General features: G+C 33.1%; 1 protein-coding gene across 7 annotated transcripts in view; it reads left to right on the plus strand.

Moving 5' to 3' along the window:
* Positions 1-22,710, plus strand: part of LOC126739081 (gamma-aminobutyric acid receptor subunit beta) — a 177,295-nt gene that overhangs the window by 21,995 nt on the left and 132,590 nt on the right. For all 7 annotated transcript variants that reach the window (XR_007661547.1, XM_050444587.1, XM_050444588.1 and 4 more), the window contains exons 2-3: positions 53-244; positions 21,292-21,395. Coding sequence is in view for 6 of the 7 variants with exons in the window: in XM_050444587.1 (XP_050300544.1) it covers positions 111-244; positions 21,292-21,395 (238 nt within the window). In the remaining variant the exon portion in view is untranslated. The remainder of the gene's footprint in view (positions 1-52; positions 245-21,291; positions 21,396-22,710) is intronic.

The raw sequence follows: 22,710 nt of genomic DNA on the forward strand, positions 1-22,710 counted from the left end.
TCATTTTTATCATTTAAAAATGTTGCCTTTAAATATTTTCTTGTTTTTTTAGGGGAAGATAAAGACCGTCGACACGACGATCGGTGGGCTGGCCGAGCCCCATCAGCGAGATGGGGCCCCATGGGGCCAAGCCCTGGACGTACAGGGCTGGCCCAGGGCCATGGCCCGGCTACAACCTGATACTACTACCGATTGTGATAATCATGGGACTGCTCAGTACAACCACGATGGTGCAAGCGAAAGGGTAAGCCATAGAAAATGCCATTTCATATAAGTCGGAAAGTACGATTTCTTAAAATTCGTAACTCAAGATTTTGTTACAAAAAAACGTAGCCTGAATTAAAGATCAAGTTGACGACTCATCAGTCTTGCCGTTGACACTGTTGACAAATTTCAATCACAGATTTTCGATTTTGTAAATTTAATTTCCTTTTTCAATTCTCTTAATGCTCGTCCCTTAATTGAAAGTATGAAAACACGTTTTTATGAAAATCAAAATTCTAAGATATAAGGTGTTCAATTTTAAAGAAATAGTTTTTTTGTAAATATTTGAAATATTCACTCCATAGCCGACTATACACAATAAAAGACCTAGCAAAGTTGCAAAGTTGGACCGGAAATACTCCTCAAATAAATAAAAGGTACTTTTAAATGTACCTTTTTACCTTGGATTTAAATGCAGAAATGGGCAGAAACAGGCGAAACATGGAAAAACTGTACTCCATATGTGCCCCTACAAGATATCTTTAATACCGCAGGGCTATGAAGCATTGTTATTTGTTCCTGATATAGTATATGTGAATATCAGCATAAGTCATAAATTTTTCTAATCTAACAAATAATAGACACAAGAAAATATAGTTATAAGGCAAGGAAAGAAAAGTTTTCTAAAATGTAAAATCCAGCACACTTATACACCTGCGTTGTAAGGCAAATATGTCTTACAGCGGAGTGACCCTATAAGTAAATAAACCGTACGTTATTACAGAATGGAAGTATCCAATATATGCCACCCTGTGCGTGCAAGCGAAAACTGAGATAGATAAATATCATATACATCTTGATAACTTAGACGAGAGTTCCCCAACATAGTTTCGCCCTTAAAATCCACAATAGTCGCGTTTTAATTTAAAAGAAGTTTGCTTAGTTGGCCATAGAAATAACAATTGCACAAAAATCAAGCAATTACTTTGACAGAAGATTTAGTGTTGTCAGTTTATCACTAAAGCGAAACACTTTTGCATTAAAAATGAATTTTTCGAAAGAGGATATGGTGAAAATGATTTACTGTTTGGGTGCAAGTGAGAAAAATTGTTTACTGGCAAGCAGAGTTTATGCACAGATATATTCGGATGCGGAACGACATCCAATTCGATTGGCATTTGAAAGACTAAAGGAGAGATTTGAAAGAACTGGAAATTTAAATTATGAAATGTCACAAAGACAAAAAACAGGGGCAAATCCACAAAATTAAATGCTTGTTATGCAAGCCCTAGTAGAAAATCCGCATGTCTCTTGTAGGCAAATTGAAAGGCAGTTGGACATTAAAAAATCCACTGTTCATAGAATCACCCGGAAACATACATTTCATCCATATCACGTACAGCTTGTACAAGAATTAAGCGATCAAGATTTTGCTAATCGCCGAAACTTTTGCCGCTGGGCTTTGCATCAAATCCAACTGCAACAGGACTTTTTTGACTGTGTGTTATTCGCTGATGAAGCGACATTCCATAAAAATGAATTTGTAAACCGACACAACTTCCATTATTAGAACGATGTAAATCTAAGGCATGTGATACTACTGGATCATCAATATAGATGGTCACTTAATGTATGGGCTGGTATCATTGAGACAAAGCTTCTTGGACCATATTTCTTTGATGGGGCAGTGAACGGTCAGAACTTATTTTTTTTGCAAAATGAATTTGAAGAAGGGCTGGATGATTTACCGTTACAAACAGTAAGACGAATGTAGCTACAATTAGATGGAGCGCCTCCTCATTTTAGCCGTGTTGTGAGGGCCCATCTAAATGACCATTTTCGAAATAAATGGATTGGCAGGAGAAAACCAGTTTTGCTTGGTCGGCCAGATATCCTGACCTCACAAAACTCGATTTTTTCTTGTGGGGGTTTGTGAAAAATCGGGTTTATCAAAGGCCTGTTACCACCAAAGACGACATGAAGCAAAGAATTCGGAATGTTTTTCAAGAAGTAACTAGAGAAATGTTACAGAAAGTAAGCAGTTCTCTTGTTAAACGAATTCGTTTGTGTGATCAACACCATATTTTTTTGTTCATTTTTCGATTAGTGTCAGTGTAGTGTTCGATTAGTTCGACAAGTGTAAGTATGCACTAACAACCTACAAAAGATTTGGCTTGTAGGATCCCAAATGAGTGAAGTATTTTTGTTTTTGTGGAGACGTGCAGACGTCGATTTTTTGATAAAATATTAAATATCTCACAAACGGGTAAGTTTTGGTATAGACGATGCTTGATAAAAGGTATGCAGAATTTTTAAAGCAATTCAAAAATGCAATAAAATATAGGGTGTTCCATTTAAATTAAAAAAGTTGTGTATCATATCACATTTATGAATCACCCTGTATATCCAAAAATATTTTTATTTTATGCACCTTAGACAGTAAAGTAACTTTGTATAAAATTTTTTTTTGTATCACTGTATAAGGAGCTATCGTCTCTTATCGCACTAATGGGACACCTTGTATATAAAACAGAGTTGATGATAATTTCCCAGATAAACTTGTTAACAAATCCCATTGATATAATGCCATTGAGTTCTTATGGGAAGTAGGTTCTTATAGGAGTAATCGGACATGCAAGTGCGATACCTCATTTTAAAGGCAACTAAAAATACTTTTTAAAAATGAAAAAATCCAATATGACGCTCATAAGAAAAAATAGTGTTGATGATGATCGAAAAAAAACAAAACGTTGGATTAATTTTTTTTACGTCATGTTGTAGGACACAAAAAGTGGCAATAAAAAATTGTTTTTAGTTTTCCGATGTCTCTTTAAATAAAGTCGGTAGAATGTAAAAACGATTTTGGTAATTATCGATTTTTTTTGGATAACTCCGGAAGCATCCGGAATTTTAAAATATTTTAAACGTCATTTTATTAAGTTCCAAATTGCGCAACTTTGCCTCCATTTAACCGACCCCGTAACTCTTACGGTTTCCGAGATCCCAATGGTCACCTTCGAACTTGAGGCACCCTGTACATATAAAATGTAAAAATGAAAGGCGAACCAGGTTTAATTTTTCACTTACAGATGGCCCTGCCAATTTCTTTAAGTCATTACATTTTTAAAACAAAACAATTTGTAAAATATATGCCGAAAAAGCATACAAAATTCGAATTAAATCGGATGCATAAAACGCCAAAAAGCCATAACCATTACTTTCTTTTGCTTTTTATCTTTCGATTGTAATCAAGAAAATCGAGTTAAAAAAGCGTGTAATTTAAAACCCAATATGTATTTCTCGTTTTCGTGTTCGTGGCTCGTTTACCGATGCCAGCCAATAGCGCCCATATTATTTATTGCGAAAGTAATAAAAAAAAAGAGTTTTTAATCAACAACTAGTGTAACGTATATACGTTATGTATAAACTACACGCGCGCCTAGTGCAAGCGGAGGTGCATAATGGAACTGCGCAAAATAAGCGGGCGTTCGAATGAATAGGCTCCAAAGTAAACGTGGTTATTTGCGAAATGAGCTCCGTTTGTTTGTCTTATCTGTATGTCGAAGTGATTGGACTGTCTGATGACTAGCTATACAGAACCGGGGCTCAGTTATTCCTGGTTGTCACTTGTTTGATGTGGGAACTTTCCGGGATAAATAAAGTTACGCCCTAGATGTAGGACGATCTTTATTATTTTTACCAAACATTCAACGTGAATAAGGGTATTTTATAGAGGAATCTTCCAAATGATTGCAAAGGTATAGAAGAAAAAAAAACATTAAAAGAGTGGCTTGTAATTCATAGATGGCCTCACTGTGACCACGAGAATTTTGTATATATTTACATAATTATATGTAAAAAAAAATTCCGGTTTTTAAGTACTTTGAAATGTAATGTAATGTAATGTAATGTAAAAAAAACACCGGTTTTTAAGTACTTTGAACAACCTAAAAGAATTTCGTCATCTCTTGTAGGCAACTGATCGAATTTGAGTTCGAGTACGGTCCACCAGTACTAGGCTTTAAATTCCTGGAACAAGAACGTTTTTCTTTAAATTTATTTATAACTTGTTTATAATAAATAACTGCTTTCTAAACTGAATTTCACAAACAAATATTCTGCAATAACTTCATTAGAAAAAAAAAAAAACTCATTTATCAATGCGTCCCATAAAAAAATGGCAAGGAGAAAATAATATAAAACCTGATGACGCAAATCGCAAGCTTAGGGAGCAGAGAGCGCTTTTATTTCAAAATCAAACAAAAACTCATCATTAAATATGAATCTGGGGAATATAAAGCTTAAAAAGGACAAAGAGGACCGTCTTTAAAACTTAAACATAAAAGACTCTAAATTTAAATACTGTTGGAGAAGGGATTTAGTTAAGAAAATTTTGCACTTGAAACGACAATTTGAATAAATGCAGGCTTAGAGGCGGATAACTTGTTATTATGCACTTAGAATAAAGGATTATTTAATTGCTTAATAGTCTGTATTTATATTAAATTAATCTATTCTATGTGGCTTTCAGTCCATTTCTCCAATGCAAACAATCGAAATTTGAAACCCGAAAATGCCTTCATAAATCAAAAAACCCAGAAGTGTTTTCGTTAAACAAATGCGAACTGTTTGCTCAAGTTGCTCAAATAGCTGCCAAGAGGTCTTATTTGAACAGTCAGCCTTATATCGACAGCTCCTGCTTTGCTGACAAAGACCTCAATTTATGAATTAGCTTAGCGCGGAGTTTTTTTCTCGTTTTTTTTTGCTGGTAAAATATCCGGATTTTTATTCGAAGGTTTCCGTTTTCTTTGGATAATGTTCTTGTGTCACGAAAACCGAGGATATTGACTTAATTTTGTTGGTTTCTTTCTTGTCAGATACGATTTTGGAGTGAAGAAATGAATGCCAAAGCCGAATCTTTCATAATGAGGATTTTTCAATTTCTCATAAAATAAATAATTTATATGTAAAACAGATGCATTTGTGACCAGTTAATAATTTGTAATATTAAAAATATGAAAATAATAAAGATAAACCTTCCTTTTAATTTTTCCATTCCGTTCCTAATTTCCTACTGTTTGACTGCATGTTGAGTCTGGTCTAAGTCATAAAAGGTATATGTGAGAGGACTTTACTTATTATATAAACGCCCTTATTTAAATTATAAAGATGATTTTATCCTTCTTGAAGCTGCATTACATAACCTAAATACCAGAGTTGTAATCATAATTAAGGCGTTTGCTGCAAAATTGACCCAAACCACATTTTTATTAAAATGTATTTAATAGCTACAACGGCCCACAAATCAACCTAATTTCATTAAGCAATAGTGGTCCAAACCTACTCAAGTCAACGAATTACTCAATAGTCAATTTTGATCTGACACGACTGGATAATATTTAATAATTCAAGACTGGTCCAACTCACTTGCCCACTGTGAGCATCAGTATTTGAGTGATTTGATTCACAATTTGTTAGAACAAAAATTAAATTCAATGTTCAAAATGGTTGCCATTCACGGCTTGACAATATCCAAGGCGATCAATAAAGTCTCTTTGCACATTTTTAATCATTTCCGGAGTTATGGCGCGCACTTCTCTGCTAATTCTCTCTTTCAAGTCGTCTAGATTATTTGGCCTATTAATAAATACCTTCGGCTTGAGGTATCCCCACAAAAAAAAGTCCATTAGTATTAGGTCAGGCGACCTAGCAGGCCATTCGATGGGTCCTCTCCTTCCTATCCACCGACTGGGAAAGGTTTCATCCAAAAATGTACTCACAGTGGTAGCATAGTGCGGAGGAGCGCCAACTTGCTGGAAAATTAGTTCTTCGTCAGGATAGTTTGGGTCCAATAGATTTGGAAATAAAGGTAGTAATGCTGAAACTAATTAAAATTGGAGAAAATCGAGATACACTTGTCCCGTTAAAGTATGTTCAAAGAAAAAGGGACCTCTTACTCTTCCGCGCACTATTCCACACCACACATTTAGTTTTTGAGGGTACTGGGCATTTACATCCATCATGCAATGCGGATTTTCTGTTGCCCAATATTGACAATTTTGTCTGTTCACACTAACATTCAAACAGAACGTGGCTTCATCGGAAAAATAATATTTGTTACTAAATTATTATTTAGATTGCACATGTTTTGTAAGCGTTCACAAAACTCATTTCGCCTTTCGAAATCGTCATCAAATAACAGGAATTCCTTGTACAGGAATAACTTTGTAGGGGTGATATTTGTGCTTTTTAACCATTCGGTGAACTATAGATTTCGCCATGTGTAAATTTGCCCCAATCTGCGACAGAGGAGTGCATGGATTTTCATCCAAAGAAGCAAAACGTCAAGTTGTTCATTCTCATCTCGAGCAGGACGACCAGATTTCGGCAGATCTCTAACATGACCGAATTCTCTGAATTTAGCCTGTATTCTATTCACCACCTTTTGATATATCGGAGGACGATCAGGGTGGATTTTATTGAATAATTGAGCAGCTTCTCTTTGAATACGTGCTCTATCACCAAACCCAACCATGCACAGAATTTCTATTTTTTTTCGTTCCGTTATCTTTACCATTGTGAAAACCGCAATTTTGCTCGTACACTTCACACTTGACAATATCTGTTTGGCGTACAACTGTCATACAGTTTCTATGAAAATACACGGTCACCAGCCAACAATAAAAAAACACGAATGAATGGAATTTTGCTCTGTATAAAAATTCTCAAGGTGACTCGTAAGGTGAACTTCAATAATAATGTTTGGTCGTCCTTTTTATGATAACTGTTGACTTTAGGTATAGGACATGATGCATGAAACATACGCAGAATTCCACGCGAAATTCAAAGATGAAATTTGAAAAAATTAAGTTGATGGTCGTAATTTATTTTTGAACAACCCTGTATACAATACAAACTTCACGTACAAAAATGCGCAACTTGAAATAAAAATCGACGGGTCCGAGCGTTTTTTTTTTCGAACATACCCCTGAATTTTAAATGAATTTAGACATAACTTTTGGGATGCACTGCATGTGATGTATTGGGCACTTTTGCACTGGTCTAGCCTACTGTGTGCCGTTTGTGTATCAGTGTATCTGTATTTGAGTGACCGCGTGTTCAGTGAATACGTCACGATTTTGTCAGTTTCAATTAACTGTATTTAAAAAAAAACACTTGAATTTGTATTGTAATTTATATAGTGTTATCATGATAAAATTTGAGATCCTTAGGCCACTCTTGCACTTTAATTTGTTTGCTAGAGACACAGAATCTTTTCAAGATTTAGAATCAGATTACCCACCGTTTAAAACTTCCAATAAAACTGTTATGCTTATCAGCTTTTTTATTAATTCAGCGAATTATAGGATTTCTATAGAGATAAACCAAAGAGCGACAAGGACTAAAAATTAAGCACAATACAAGAGACACATTGGAAAAATAATACGGAATGAAGAATTCTGGTTAAGACACAGTCATTTCTTGTAAGATATTTACTAAGCTAGAGAGTGCACTTACGAAAAATGCTTGCAAGAGTTACGTGAGACTACATATTTTTTTTTTTTATTGTTTGGAATCTCATATTTTGCAGACTTTGGCAAATTTAAAGTTTAAAACATAATATTGAAAATGAGAAATAAGTATGTAAATTTTTTTAAGATATTTTTGGGAGTTTCGGATGTTTGCATAGCATTGAAAACTAAAAACAGTTCTGTGACAGCACAACCTGATATCCGTGAACAATCATCATGAGTCAATAAAACCTACATTTCATCAAGGAATAGAAAAAGCTGCAACACAAGAAATGACTTAATAGTAATTTCATTTGATTTAATGGAAACACTACCTACACCGATCATTTCAAGTGGGTGGCATTTTCCGCTGCAAACTTAATTTTCAAAAATTCTTCTTTAACATTCAAGTTGAGTTTCTAACGTTGTCTATGTCATCCGCAAAGGCCGATATAAAATAGAGGCTCCGATTTCTGAATAAAAGAGTTTCTGTTTTTTCCTCCCACACTATCTTCTCTAAAGCTATATTAAAAAGAATGGCCTTCCCCTGTCTTAGGTCATTATTATATATCAGGATTCAGAAGTCAACATTCCTGCGAATCTGCAATCCAGTATGTATGTACAAATTGGAGAGAGAAAATGAACAATGGTGAAATAGTTCTTGGTGTAACGTAGATCTTAAGCGTGCGTTCGAAACCATTGATCGTAGAATTCTTTTAAAGAAAATGAGGCTTTATGGTATTGATGATTATGCTCTAAGTTGGATTGATAATTATCTAAAGGACAGGTTTCAAAGGACAAAAATAGGACATAGGGTATCTCAAAAAAAGGAAAGTGTACTGGGTGTACCCCAAGGAAGTGTTTTGGGGCCCTTATTGTTTATTCTTTATATAAATGACCTGAATAGGATATTAAATAGATGTTTTATACACTTATTTGCAGACGATACCCTCATATCCGTCTCTGGAAAAGATTAGTTAGAAATTGTAAATATATTAAATAGTGAGCTTAATGTGTTGTATGATTGGTTATGTAAAAATAGATTAAAACTGAATTCTTTAAAGACTAAATGTATGGTAGTAGGATCAGTAACAAATTGTAAATATTTTTTCGATTTAGGATTGTCTTTGTTCATAAATGGTTCACCTATAGAGTTTGTAACTGAAATTAAATATTTAGGTGTAATCCTTGATCCGCAATTAAATTTTGTCAAGTCATGTAAATTATTTATGTAAGAAAATAGGAAAAAAGTAGGGTTTTTTAATAGAATATCGTATGTTGTTTCTAAATGGTCAAAAATATTAATTTACAAAACTATAATTTTACCTCACTTCACGTATTGTAGTTCATTATTGATTTCTTGCAACAAAGAAGAGATACAAAAATTACAAATACAGCAAAATAAAATAATGCGTGTATTATTGAATTGTAGCAAATATGTGCCGACTAAAGACATGTTAAATTCTTTAAATTGGTTAAATGTTGAGCAAAACATAAAAAAGGCAAATCTTTCTATTGTATATAAAATTGAAAATAACTTATTGCCAGGGTATCTCAACGTTTATTTAAAAAGAAGAGTACAATTCCATAACTATAACATTAGATCTAAGCAAAACTTTAACCTTAGGCAGGTAACGACATCCGCGTTACAAAAAACTTTGTTTTACGAGGGACTGTGCATTTTAATAAGTTGCCTGAGGAGGTAAAGAATGCACCAAGTGTACATATGTTTAATAGGGGACTATTTGTTTATTTACGCAATCAAAATTGATATTTTATTTTCTGTTAAGTAGATATAAGTAGCCAAGTGCTAAATAAAAAGATTATTTTATTTTATTTTTTTTTATTTTATTTTATTTATAGTAAAAAAGGTTGAGAGTTTTTAACTAATCCGTACCGCACTTACGGACCTTAAATGCTGATCTTTGTTAACCTGGCAAGTTTATTCGAGATTATTAGTTGTTTAGACGGAGTTCACAGGTTTACGACCAAGATATCAAAAACTTCCTTTTTTGAAAAGGTGCCTACGTTTCGGCATTTATTTACGTCTTTTTCAAGGCTGTTTACTGTGAAGTAATAAAGATAGAAAAATTAAATTATTAGATTAACCAAAGACAACCAAATCTGCGAACTAAAGAGACGAATTACTGTGGCGTACGGAAAAATTAAGGACATCCTAAGAGGAAATATCTCAATAACCAGTGAATATTGCCGGTCCTGACCTATGAACCCTAACTTTATAGAAGAAAACCGCAGCAAGACTAAGAGTAACACAAAGGCGAATGAAAAGATGCTTTGCCTGACTCTGAGGGACAAAGTGAGAAATAAAGAGATACGACGTACTGGAATAGATGATATTATATAACGAATCACTGCAGGAAAATGGAAACGCACTGGGTACCTTGCTAGAATGGAGAACGGGCGATTGACCAAAAAACTGCTGGAATACAGACCAAGAGCTGACAAGCATAGCCGAGGCAGCTCTCTGACTAGAAGGATGGATAACCTGAAGAGGATAGCGACAAATTGGATTACAACAGCCAGGAACTGGAGAACTAGAGATGTTTGGAGAAGGGTCAAATCAAGGAGAGGGACTGCATGATGATGATTGAAATTTGAAACGGTTAAAAATTTTCGGTTTTGTTTAATTTGATATCCTTATGAATTAATGATGTATCTTATTTCCATGAGATGGGATAACTTATCTGAGTATCTAACTGAGTAATAATTTTTGATGAGAACTGTGGAGAATAGGAAGGGAATATAGTCCCTGTCATGGTTTAGGTGGGTTTTAATATACCATCCCCAATTTTTTATACCAGACTTAAAAAGCTCGCAATAACCATGCTGCAGATTCATATGAGGAATCACGACTTGAATCTATGGCGGCACAGGCGAAAGCTGAAATTGGTTTTACGCAAACAGGCTGCTTTTAAATAGTGATAAGACACATCGGGTTATATTCTCTATGAGAGATTTGTCAAATGTAGAAAATGCATCAGAGGTGAGTCATTTTAGACCCAAAGCTGCAATGGGGTAAGCATATTTGTGGTCTTATGGAAAAACTCAACAGGGGCCTATATGTGCTCAGAAACCTCTGCAATTGTATCTCTGCTTATACGTTAAGAACAGCATACTTTACCATTTTTCATTCACATCTTTCATATGCAATTCTTGCCTGGGGTAAGCAGGGTTTTTGGCTTGCAGAGAAAGGCGGTAAGTAATATTTGGTTTAGGTTACAGGGATAACTACAGAAATGTTTATGTTAGTTTTGGTCTTTTGACTATGCCTTGTTTGTAGGTGCTAGAGTGTCTGCTGTATGTTAAACAGTGTGAGAGTCAGTTTCAAGCTCACAGGGATGTCCATGACTACAACTACTCGTGCAAGGAACAATTTGGTACTTGTCTATTGGCGTCTGGGGAGGTGTCAGGATGGTCCAGGGTACTGGGCTATTAAGTTTTTTAATGTATTACCAAATATGACTAAGGTTTTACCAATTAAAGATTTTAAGCAAAGGGTCAAGGGGGTTATCTAATAAACAATACTTTTTATTCTTTTGACGTGTATCTTAATTCAAATTTTAACACGTTGTAAGTGCTATCATTCTTAATCTTTTTGTTTTAAATCTTTTTGTTTTAGTGTCTATCTTACGTGACAAATATTGTTTGTAATTGCTTCAACAAACCCTTTTAAATAGTTTTTTTTTCAGTTAATATTATTTTATCTTTTTTGACGTATTTAAACTGTATGTGTGATAAATATACATAAATTACTGAGTATTGAACCTTTATTATTTGCATCCTCCTTTTTCAATTAAAATCAAAAAGTTTTACAGTCAATAATTTGACCCTTATGTGACTTAGTAGACAAAAACATTTCGTAAAAACTTTATATATTTTTCAAATCTGGTATAGAAAACATGGCTTTCTATTTAATAAATCACCTAAATACCAAGTCAAAATCCTAAGTTATCCCCAATTATAAATTAAAATTGTATAACCTTTACATCTTAAGAAATAATAATTAACGTTCCTCCTTGCTTACATGCAAAGGCACGAAAAAAAAACCAAATGAAGATCAACTTCTATCGAATTACTCTTTGAGCCTTCTCGGGCAATTGCGAGCTCCCCACGCCCTATACGTAATAGCCCTTGGAAAGGGCGATAGGTTATAATTTTAAAGGCTGACATTTACTTCTACTTCACGTATTCCGACTACGTTACGGTTGTTATTTATGGAAACACATAAAAAAAGCTGTCGCAATCAAGATCCGACTCTTGGAATGAGTCGGAAGTATTTTATTCTGCTCGAATAAATATATGACGTTACATTCTATTTTTTTTTTAACACGACAATAGTCAGGTTGTCGGAGGGGTTGTTATTGCTTAATTTGCATTAAATGCTTTGCATTTTTAAGTGGTATTCAATGTCCTCATATTCAACTAGATTCGTGCGTTTAAGTCATTATTTTGAAAAATTTAGTGGAAATTATATCTACATATTTTAAACCAAAATAAGCTGTTTTTAAGGTACTACATTGTAATTAGAAACTTCCATAAATTATTCCTTAGTCACTCTAAATGTGGATTTTTTGGTCATAAATAATAAAGTACAATCGAGCTTTTTTAAGCATAGAAAGGAGAAGTCTTTGAACTAGAAAAAGTGTATTTTTCTTTATATTTCAGCCTTTTTGTTTCGGTCCTTATTTAAGATTCCCTGGGGCTAACTTATATTGTACACTTGCTTCTAACATTTAGGTTGTGACCTTTGTCTTTTGTTCTACGGAGGCGCCATTGTGCTCCGAATATTTATATTTCATTTATGCTGAAACCAGTCTGCGCTCAAGGACAATAAATAAATGTCTTTGAAATATTCTGTAATATACAGAGACGATGCAGTAAGAAAATAGAGAAATGTCTTTTGAAAATTGAAATTTTACTTTTTATACTTTTTGGTTAAAAATTTGTTAAAAAATTGAAATTAATAAATTCAAGAAGGCCATATGCGCGCTTTGGCTCTTTAGGAGGGCTTTCGGTAGCACCTAGACTCTGTCCGCTAAGAACCTTCAGTGGATCTACTCATCTTTCCTTATTAATTCTCTTCTCACATCACGGACAAACCCAACATTTAAGTGCAACTGGATTGAATCCAACGTTTTACATCACAAGATCTATGCAAAGGGTTCCAGCTAGAGCCCTTAAACTCTACTTGTTGACTCTATTGATCTTGCGATACAATTTGATTATATCAAATTAATATGGCACCTGCAACAGTCGATTATAATATGAGTTATATATAGTATACAGGAAGGAGTAAAGAACGTTGTGAATTAGTGAGGGAATAAAAGGAAGCAACGGTATGGTAAATGGCAAACAGAAAATTGTCGATAGAGCTTGTACTAAAATCTTTTCTCGGAAGTGCAAATACAAGCTGCCCTCCAAATAGATAATAAAATTGTTGAATAAGCAACATCCTTCAGATGTCTAGGAGCACTATAGCTGCGATTCGGCAAGAAAAGCGCTATCAAGAATTACAGGCTTGTGTACACTGCTACGTGTTCCCAATCCTCCTGTACGACTGCGAAAGTTGGACCCTCAATCCTTTCTTAGAAAAACACACTGAAGCTTTCGAAATATATCTTTATAGGAGAATAATACGCATATTTAAATTCTCAATAGAATGCCGAAACACAAGAAGCTGATGTTGACAATAATAGGGCGCAGACTAAGGTATATTCAAATCAAATGAAATCACCATAGTGGCCGATAACACAAAATACACAAATCATGTGCATTTGTGCGCGACACAGTGGTCTGAAATCCAATATTTCTGGAAAAACCCCTAAACATGTGACAATCAAGTCAAATGTACATACCCTAAGGTTTTTGGGATCGCTAAATTCAAAAATGATGTGTTTTTCAAAATTCAAAATGGCGGCCAAATTGTATATAAAAATTGCGTTTCGAATTAAAATCAACTTTCCTTTACGTTTTCGGGGTCGCTGAATTCGAAAATTTGATTTATTTGTTGAAATTCAATATTGCGGGTACAAAATGGCGGCCGACTATTTATTGTTAAATCAATTTTTATTTACGTTGTCTAGGTTGCCAAATTCGAATATGATATTCATTTTTTTAAATTCAAAATGGCGGAAACAAAATTATGGAGTTTTTTTGCAAAAAACCAGTTTGTATTGTATTGTAACCAGTATTTTACTATAAAATTTGACAAACAACTATCTTACAACAATAATTTCAACCTTATGAATAGTCGCCATTATCGTTAGTGTCATCGTCGTCGCTTTCATCTGTCAATTTCAATTTTATTAGTTTCATTTTCGGGAATACTCCTTTCATAAACATCGATTTGGTGATCCAAACTTGAATAAAACTGTTCGTCGAGGACATCGAATATATGCTTAGTCCAAGAAATTTCGCCTCTTTCTATACCTGTGTCCATGCCTGTTATCTAAGAAAAAATTTTAATAACAATAACATCAACATTATTTCAAACATAATTGTATATACTTTTATTATTAGATATTCTTATTTCATAATTAATAGAACCATTCCAAAATGAAGTGTTCCAATAATGACTCATCTATGTCAAATTCGAATTGAGCGAGCATACTACTCCTCTTAACCGTAATTTGGTGTTTTTGGAAAAAAATTTCCGCTATTTTTGACCCGCCATTTTGAATGTATTAGATCTGATATCAAATAAGAATTCAACGAGCATAATAACCCCCCTTTAGCGTAATTTGGTGTAAATCTGATTTTTTTTCGAAGAAATGTACGCCATTTTGGATTCGCCATTTTGAATATGTAAATTGTAATATCAAACTCAAATTCAACGAGCACAAAAACCTCCCTTTAGCGCGATTTGGTGTGAATCCAATATTTTTTTCGAAGAAATGTCCGCCATTTTGGATCCGCAATGTTGAATTTATTGATTTTCATGTCAAAATCGAATTTAACGAACCCAAAAACCTTGAGATACAAAGTTTCAAGTAAATCGGTCGACAATTCGATTTATGGCCAGATTTCCTGGCGTTTTGAACCACTGTACGAGTCCAGAAAATATTCTTTTACGGGGTGAGGGGGAAAAAAGGGGAGGGTTCTGTCAACGCTATTTCGTACTAAAAGTTATTCTTTATAATTTGTTCTATTTTTAATTTGGAATTTAATGGTAAAAGAAAATTTTCAATACTCCCATGAGTTTTCCAGAAAATGAGGAAAAACTGTTTAAAGGTTTTTCCCAATTTTCTGGAAAACTGTTGGACCTAAAAATTATTTTTCTATTACATTTTTCCTAAAACACTACATAAAACTCATTAAAACCAAAACACAATGATTGATATACGTACTGTGAATAATACACAATCACAATATGTCTTAAGTAAAATGCAATATATAGGTAGGTACTCAATATCACAGATAGAATGTGAAGTTTAAAAACTCTTCAGTTGAATAGAAGGCATTAGAGACTAGAATTTTATTTATTTTATTCTTAAAACGTTCTAAATCTAAATCCACGTAGTCGGTAGGAAGTTTATTATATAACATAACAGCTAGAAATCCGGGACCACTCTGACACCTTGTTAAGCGTTGGTAAATCGGAACTACCCTATTTATGTTTCTAGTACCATAGTTCTGTATATCACCATGTACTTTATACTGATCCCTATTCCTGTGTACCCATAAAAGATTTTCCAATATATATACGGAAGGTAGGGTAAGTATTCCCTTCATAAAGAAAATAGATCTACAATCCTCCCTGCAACCCAGCCTACCCAAAATTCTGATTGTCCTTCTTTGTAGTGAAAACAACCTTTTTCTTTGTAGGGCATGACCCCACGCTAGAATAGCATATGTGGCTATGGGATGGAAGGTGCCAAAATAGGCTGTTCTTAAGCCAGATTCAGATAAACATCCAGCTAGGCGACGAAGGGCATATATAGATGTTTTTAGCCTTCCGGCAACAATATTAATGTGGGAATGCCAGTGAAGTAGAGGATCCAATAAAACTCCCAGAAACTTAATAGAAAAATCCTTTGATATGTCAGCTCGTCTTAGAGTAAAAATAACTTTGGTGGTCTTGTCTGCGTTGAGGTGCAATCGGTTCATGTTAAACCATTCCTGAATTCCCCCCTGAAATACTTTCAATTTCCTCTCTACGATCTCAAGAGTATCTTCGGCACATGCTACTGTTGTGTCTTCAGCAAAAATGGTGAATTTACCAGTTAATCTAGTACGCAAGAAAGAAAAATTATTTCTTAATCTAGTTAAATAATTATGAAACAAACCATTTCTCACAAATAAGTTAAGATCTTTAAAAGCAAAAAAATACACTTCAAATACATACACGGAACAGATAAAATCTCAAAGTGATTAAAAAGCCGTCTACAGGAAGTTTTAGGGGGTACTCCCGCCATACATTTTATAACTTGTTTTTGAACAATAAATACACGTCACGCATACGTTGAAAAACCCCAGAATTGGATCCCATACAGAACCCTAGAGTGGATTATGGCATAGTATACACAAACTAACTGGTTTTTATCCATTAATTTTTCTTATGGCATAACAAATTTAAATGTTAAGGTAAAATGAAAATCCTTCAGTCTCCCTCCGCTTATTTAATAAACATTTAGTTAGATTAAAATTCCCTACATGTTTCGGACACAGTAGTGTTCATCATCAGGGGGTACTAAAAGGAAATAGTTCCGAACAAAAGACAAACAGACACAGAAAAATAAATTTAAAAATTAATATAAGGTACACTTACAAAGGTTTAAAATTAGAAACAGGCACAAGGATTTGAATACATATTAAAAACTCTCTATTTATTACTATTGCTTTCAGTTTTAATTTTTATTGTGTGATGGTGTGTTACTACAATTTTTTTTTGTTTTTGGTAAAAGCAAGAGAAAAGCAGAAGGTTCATAGAGAATATATTAGATGGCGTGGTTAAGATAATGATTCGTATGCTGTGGAGATGGAAAGCAACGGATAAATACTATAAAAGAAATTGTAAAGGGTAAGAACGATGTATTAAGAGATTATGAAGAGTTAAGACACAGTGAGTTGGAAAAGTGACTACAAGAATAATGTACTTGATCATTAACAGAGTAATGGTAGTAGTTTTGTGTAGCTTTATTTATTTCGAGTATTTCCAACAAATCAAGTTTGTTGCTTTTCCGACAGAAAGTCAGTAGCTGGATTAAAACTGTGGTTGCTAGTATAAACTTGTCTTGCAAAGTTAGATTTGATGCTTGTAGGACAAATATTTGGGTTCTTGCTCCTCTCAATCTCCCTACAATGTTCATTGATACGTGTAGTCACAGGGCCGTATCTGGACCAAAATTTTGGGGGGGTTAGGCCAGTGACATTTGAGAAATTAGAGATAAAAAAAACTTTAATTTATAAATAGGTTTTACTAAAGGATATACCAGTTTAAACTAAAAAACACATTTAACAACGTTAAAATTTTAAAAATAGTAATTATAATAACAACTGAATATTTCTTGCTTTTCCCTCGCAAAACGATTTAAGACCTCTGCGGTATCAATTATAATATTTCTATGCACGCTTAAAAGGGCAAGTCCTGTTAGCCGCTCTTGACCAGTTGAATTGCGCAAATAGTCTTTTAAACGCCTTAGCGATAAAAATGATCGTTCTGATGAGGCTGTAGATACAGGTAACGTAGCCAGAATTTGCAACAGAGTATGAATATTGGGAAACAAAGATGGATTACATGCTGATAATGCATCAAGAGCATTTTTTGGTCTTTCTGCTTGAAGCAGCTTAATCCATTTTTGTTTCCACAACTGTAGTTCATAAACAGATAACGTATCTAGGTCCAAAAATTCCTCATATAGTAACAAGTCTTCTATTTTTAGTATGTGTGCTTCGCACATATTTGGTATTAGACTTTTCGTGATTTGCAAATCTTGCAGATAGTTCTTCTATAAATTGATCAAAAAAAAGGAATTGCAACTGTGATTCGAAAATATTCCTCTGCAGTAGCTACCATGGCATTAGAACGATTCTGCTGTCGTAAAACTATTCTAGGTATTTTTTTGCATTCTTCATCATCTATAGGCTTTATAATAGCTTCAGATTTTTAAAAAATATTTTTGAATTCTTGATCTATATTCAGTCTCATATTCCTGGCCTGACTAATAACAGTATTCACATGCTTAACAGCGCTAAATAGATCAAAATCCACAGTCTGGAGAATTCTGCATAACGGTAGAGTAAAAACAAATAAAGTGGACGCTGTTAACATACTGATGATAAACTCACTGGTCATAATAGCTTGAAGGAACTGCAAAGCTTTTGAAGAAGTTTCGATGTCTCTTACTTGTTTTAGTTCTTCTAATGTTTCAATAATGGGTTTAAAAACTTAGTAAACCTAATTAGTCCATCATGATTTTCCACCCACCGAGTTTCACACATGGATGTTAACTTAGTCCATTTATTATTTGGAACATATTCTTTAATTTTATTTTTTAATATCTCAGTGCGCATAGCTGATATTTTTATAAAATTTGCAATAGATTTTATTGTTCCAATACAATTTCTGATACTCTAAACCTTACAGGAATGGGCAAGAGCTAAATTTAAAGAATGAGCACTACAGTGCACATATATTGCTGCTGGATATTTTTCTCTAATTATAGCCTGGACACCTTTAAAACTGCCACTCATTGCAGCTGCCCCATCATAACCCTGTCCAACCATGTAAGTGAAATTCACTCCAAGTGCTTGTAAACTTTCCAGCATTACTGTCGCTAAATTCTTACCAGTTGTTTTCTGAACAGCTACAAATTTCAAAAAATCTAACAGAGTTGTCAACATTTTTATCAAAATTTATATATCTTAAACAAAGGAATAATTGTTCAACACGAGAAATATCTGTAGTTTCATCCATCAGAATAGAAAAATATTTTGCTCTGTTTATTTTAACTACAATTTCATGTTGTATTATTTCGCCACAAATTTTGATTTTATTATTTTGAATTATTGGGCTTATGTACATTGCGTTTAACAATTGTCCTTGAATGTGATCTATTAAATTTTTGTCTCCACATGAGAGGCGAATACGTAGTAACGCCCTGAAATTTCCGTCATTATGAGTGGGCTGATCCAAAGTTATGAGTCCAGACTCGGAAGTTCCTCGTAAAGCTAACTCTTGACGGCCACATAAGATAATTGTCTCAATAATTGGTACTAGCTTTTTTCTGTTTTCTGCAATTTGCTTCGAACGGCTGGAATCGAGTTGCATCATGATATCTGGTGCAGATCTATTAAAAGTTGCAATAAAGTTATCGGCAAAAACGGAGTTATTTTTGTGATAGTCAGTTTTACCGTGTTGAATAAATACCTCAATAGCATCTTTTCACTTGTTAAAAGGTTTTGCAACTAAAGCGTTAAGCTTCTGATGATCTCCTTTTCCACTAAATTCACATGAGAAAACCGCACAATATTTACACACTGCACCTTGTTCATCTTTGGCAGTGTAGCTAAGCCACTGAAAGCGTTTTAGCCACCCCAATTGAAATTTTAAGTTTATTTTTTTAGAAATAGAAAACTTATATTTTTGATCTGGAATCCATCCAGCCGTCAATAGTTTATATTTAAGAGCATCATCAAGTTTTTTAACAAAACACCAACCGATGTCTAACTCATGGATATTATCTTCAGATGTTGCGATGTCATCTTTATGCATCAAATTTACTGTTTGGCTGCAACTTGCAATTTCTTCTGTTGATTCGGTTAAGGTCGTTGAAGATTTATTCTTTTTCATCAAAAAATCAGTTAAAGAGCTTTGCAAACTTCGTTTTGCCATTTCGATTTAATTTCTGAAACAAAATTATAAATTTAACCTTCATTTACATTGGAATTTCAAACCAAATTAAGTAAGTTGAAATTGACAGATTTACGCTTGCAGGGTATAAGCAAAAATTCTTACTTGACATTTGACCGCAATTTGTAATGTAAATGGTTGTAGGAGTTTCCTATTTGACAGCTTAAATTTTGAAAAGAAAAATTTCAATGTAAACTCTCACGAGATGTGTACTGATAAATATACCAGTGACAATGAATGGAAAGACTAAAATACATCAATGAAAGCTTTTCATCTATAGATTAGCCATCACCTACTTATTTTATGCCTAAGCAACTAACTCATTTTTAAAAACAAAAAATATTAAAAATGCCCGAATCGTAGAGCTACCATGGCGCTTCCCAAGCTTCTTTTCTACATTTTTAATATAGAAAAAGTGATTTTGCACTTTAGAAATTTCCTTTTTTGACCAATAGAGTGATTTAAATACTATTTTATTGTATTGTTGACCGTGATTAAGTAAATTAAAAAAAAAAGAGTTATCGTTACCAGTCGTTTCAATTTTATTTTACGTTATAAGATTTTCGGGGGGGGTTTGAACCCCCAAAACCCCCCCTCCAGATACGGCCGCGTGTAGAAAACCTTCTACCGGTCTGTCCAATGTAAAATGCATTGCAATTCTCACTCGGCCATCCTATCCGATCCGAGAGCACTCCTGATTTTTGTTCTGGCGGGATTTTGTCCTTACAGTTGATAACAAAGGATCTTCATGTATGTTTAGTTTTAAAGCTAGTATTGATGTTATGGGAATTAAATATATTTTTGATCTGGCATGAAACTGTACTGGATAATATTTTTGATCGTCTGATTGTTTGATTATCAGATTTTTATTTAAATGTTTGAAAGCTAAGCTATTTAAGCCATAAAAATTGATTTTAATAATTGATTAAGCAATAATCTGTATTTGTTCCTTGAATATAATAGAAATTTAAAATATTAATTTATCCAGTGAAAAAAATCGAATTTTCTTATCGTCTTAAGGTGAATAAATATTTACTTTAATAGAAATTTTTAAGAATTGTAGGCCCTTAAAAAAAAACTCTCACGAGATGTGTAGTTCGAATGTAGTAACATATTTATTTTAGTAGTAATTTGAGATATTTATTGAATAGTGAATAGTGAAAAATATTGTTTTCTTTATCGGTTTGGACGCGATTAAATAACTATTTCAGCTGTGATTGACCCTTAATGGTTTTTTCTTTATAAGCTTCTATAATTTCTTCCAGCAATGATTTGTAATTACGGTTAAATAATTATCTCATTATTAATTTTATAGGTCGATATGGTTTTATTTCTGTTCGACACTAGTAAAATAGTCAGTTTAGCTCTCATTACTGAAAAAATAAAAATTAATTTCATAGAAAAGTAAGTATAAAAAACAAACATAACATAAAAATATTGTGAAAAATAAATGTATAAGCTTTAGTGAATAGATTATTAGGCCATGAGGTGTTTTTTTAAATTCAACCATAGTTCAAAGTGACAATGGACATATGACTAGAAACATTCATTTATCAATTAAATATTTAATAAATCGTAATTTTTTTACCAAATTAAAATAATACGTAAGTTAAACAAATCGTAATTTTATTACCAAATTAAAATAATACGTAAATTAAATTTAAAGTGCAAAGTTAAATCTAAATCGTGTATTTTCTATTACAGCAAAGGTCAGAATGGAGGAAGCTATATTGGCGACGTCAACGTTTCAGCCATCTTGGACTCCTTCAGCGTCAGCTACGACAAACGTGTAAGACCCAACTACGGAGGTGAGTCCAGCGTGCGCCTACCCTGTCGCTTTCAATGTTTCCTTCTTATTAACAACTTTTTTTTGTTTGTTTTTTACGTGGTTTTTCATTTTGAATTGTATTTATTTTATCTAATCGGTTAGGTTTGTTATTTAAATTAATCTTTATTTATTTCTTATTTTTTTGTTTGTTTTTGGATCAGTAACAAGATTCCAGAAATTTTGATATTATTGGATACATTTTTTAGGATAATATTATAAAAAGTAAAATAACAAATCTGATTGATGGGCAAAATAAAGTTGCATTTTCTTCTTTAATACGTCGGGCTCGTATGTCTTCTATATTTATATTTTTTAGGGGTGCTATATTGAATCGGCGCGCGAACCATGCATTTATTTAATAAATACAAAAATATATAGAAACGGAACTACTATTGTGTGTCATTTTTTGGCTGTTATTATTACGTAGGTTTATATAAATACAAAAATGTGGTTCTGCAGATAACAATGCATAACATAAATGGAAACTATGACACATATTTGCTTTATCGTAATGAAACGTGAAAGTTGTTAAACCATCCAAACAGAATAAATTCGATAGTTAATAAATGGGAGAGTGTTCAAATAAATTCTTGAACAAAATGAAAATGTATTATGTATATTATTAAATTTGGAATTTCTGAGAAGGTTCTTGGCATATGTTATAGAAGGTGTTTGGCGGAGGGTTACCTAAACTTGGTGGGCATATAGAAGATATATTCTTAATAAACTTATGTTCTAAAAGTCTCGGGTTTTTTTTATATCATTGATTTTGTGGTATTTTCAGGATTTTCAAAAAATTAATTACTAAATTACTATTAATACAAAAAAATTACTATTAATACAAAATTATGCCTTTTGACATCTTTAAATTTTTTCAGCATATTTTTCAAATTTTTTTTTACATTTGTATTTAGTCTGTAATGTCTCCTGAATCTAAAAAAGTACAATATCAAGTACAAATAATACCGAAATAATTCGTTTTGAGCTTAAAAAGTTAATACAAGTAGCAAAAAAAGTTATGAAAGGTAATTTTAACTTGACGCAAAAAAAAACTAAAATCTATCAAGATAAGATCTTCAGGTAGTTTTAAAAACTTTTCCAGTTATTACTCTTTTCAGTGATATACTATGTGTAACACAAAGCCGACTAACTTGCCACAATTCATGACTTTAAAGGAAAATAAAGTAAAAAAAAAATATTTTTTAAATTTTATGTATTTATTTCAAAATTACAAATTTTGTTGAAACTCCACTCTACTGGCTCTTATACATGCCTAAATAATCCTAAAAAAGAAA

This window comes from Anthonomus grandis, chromosome 8 (genome assembly GCF_022605725.1).
Source record: "Anthonomus grandis grandis chromosome 8, icAntGran1.3, whole genome shotgun sequence".
Taxonomy (NCBI): domain Eukaryota; kingdom Metazoa; phylum Arthropoda; class Insecta; order Coleoptera; family Curculionidae; genus Anthonomus; species Anthonomus grandis.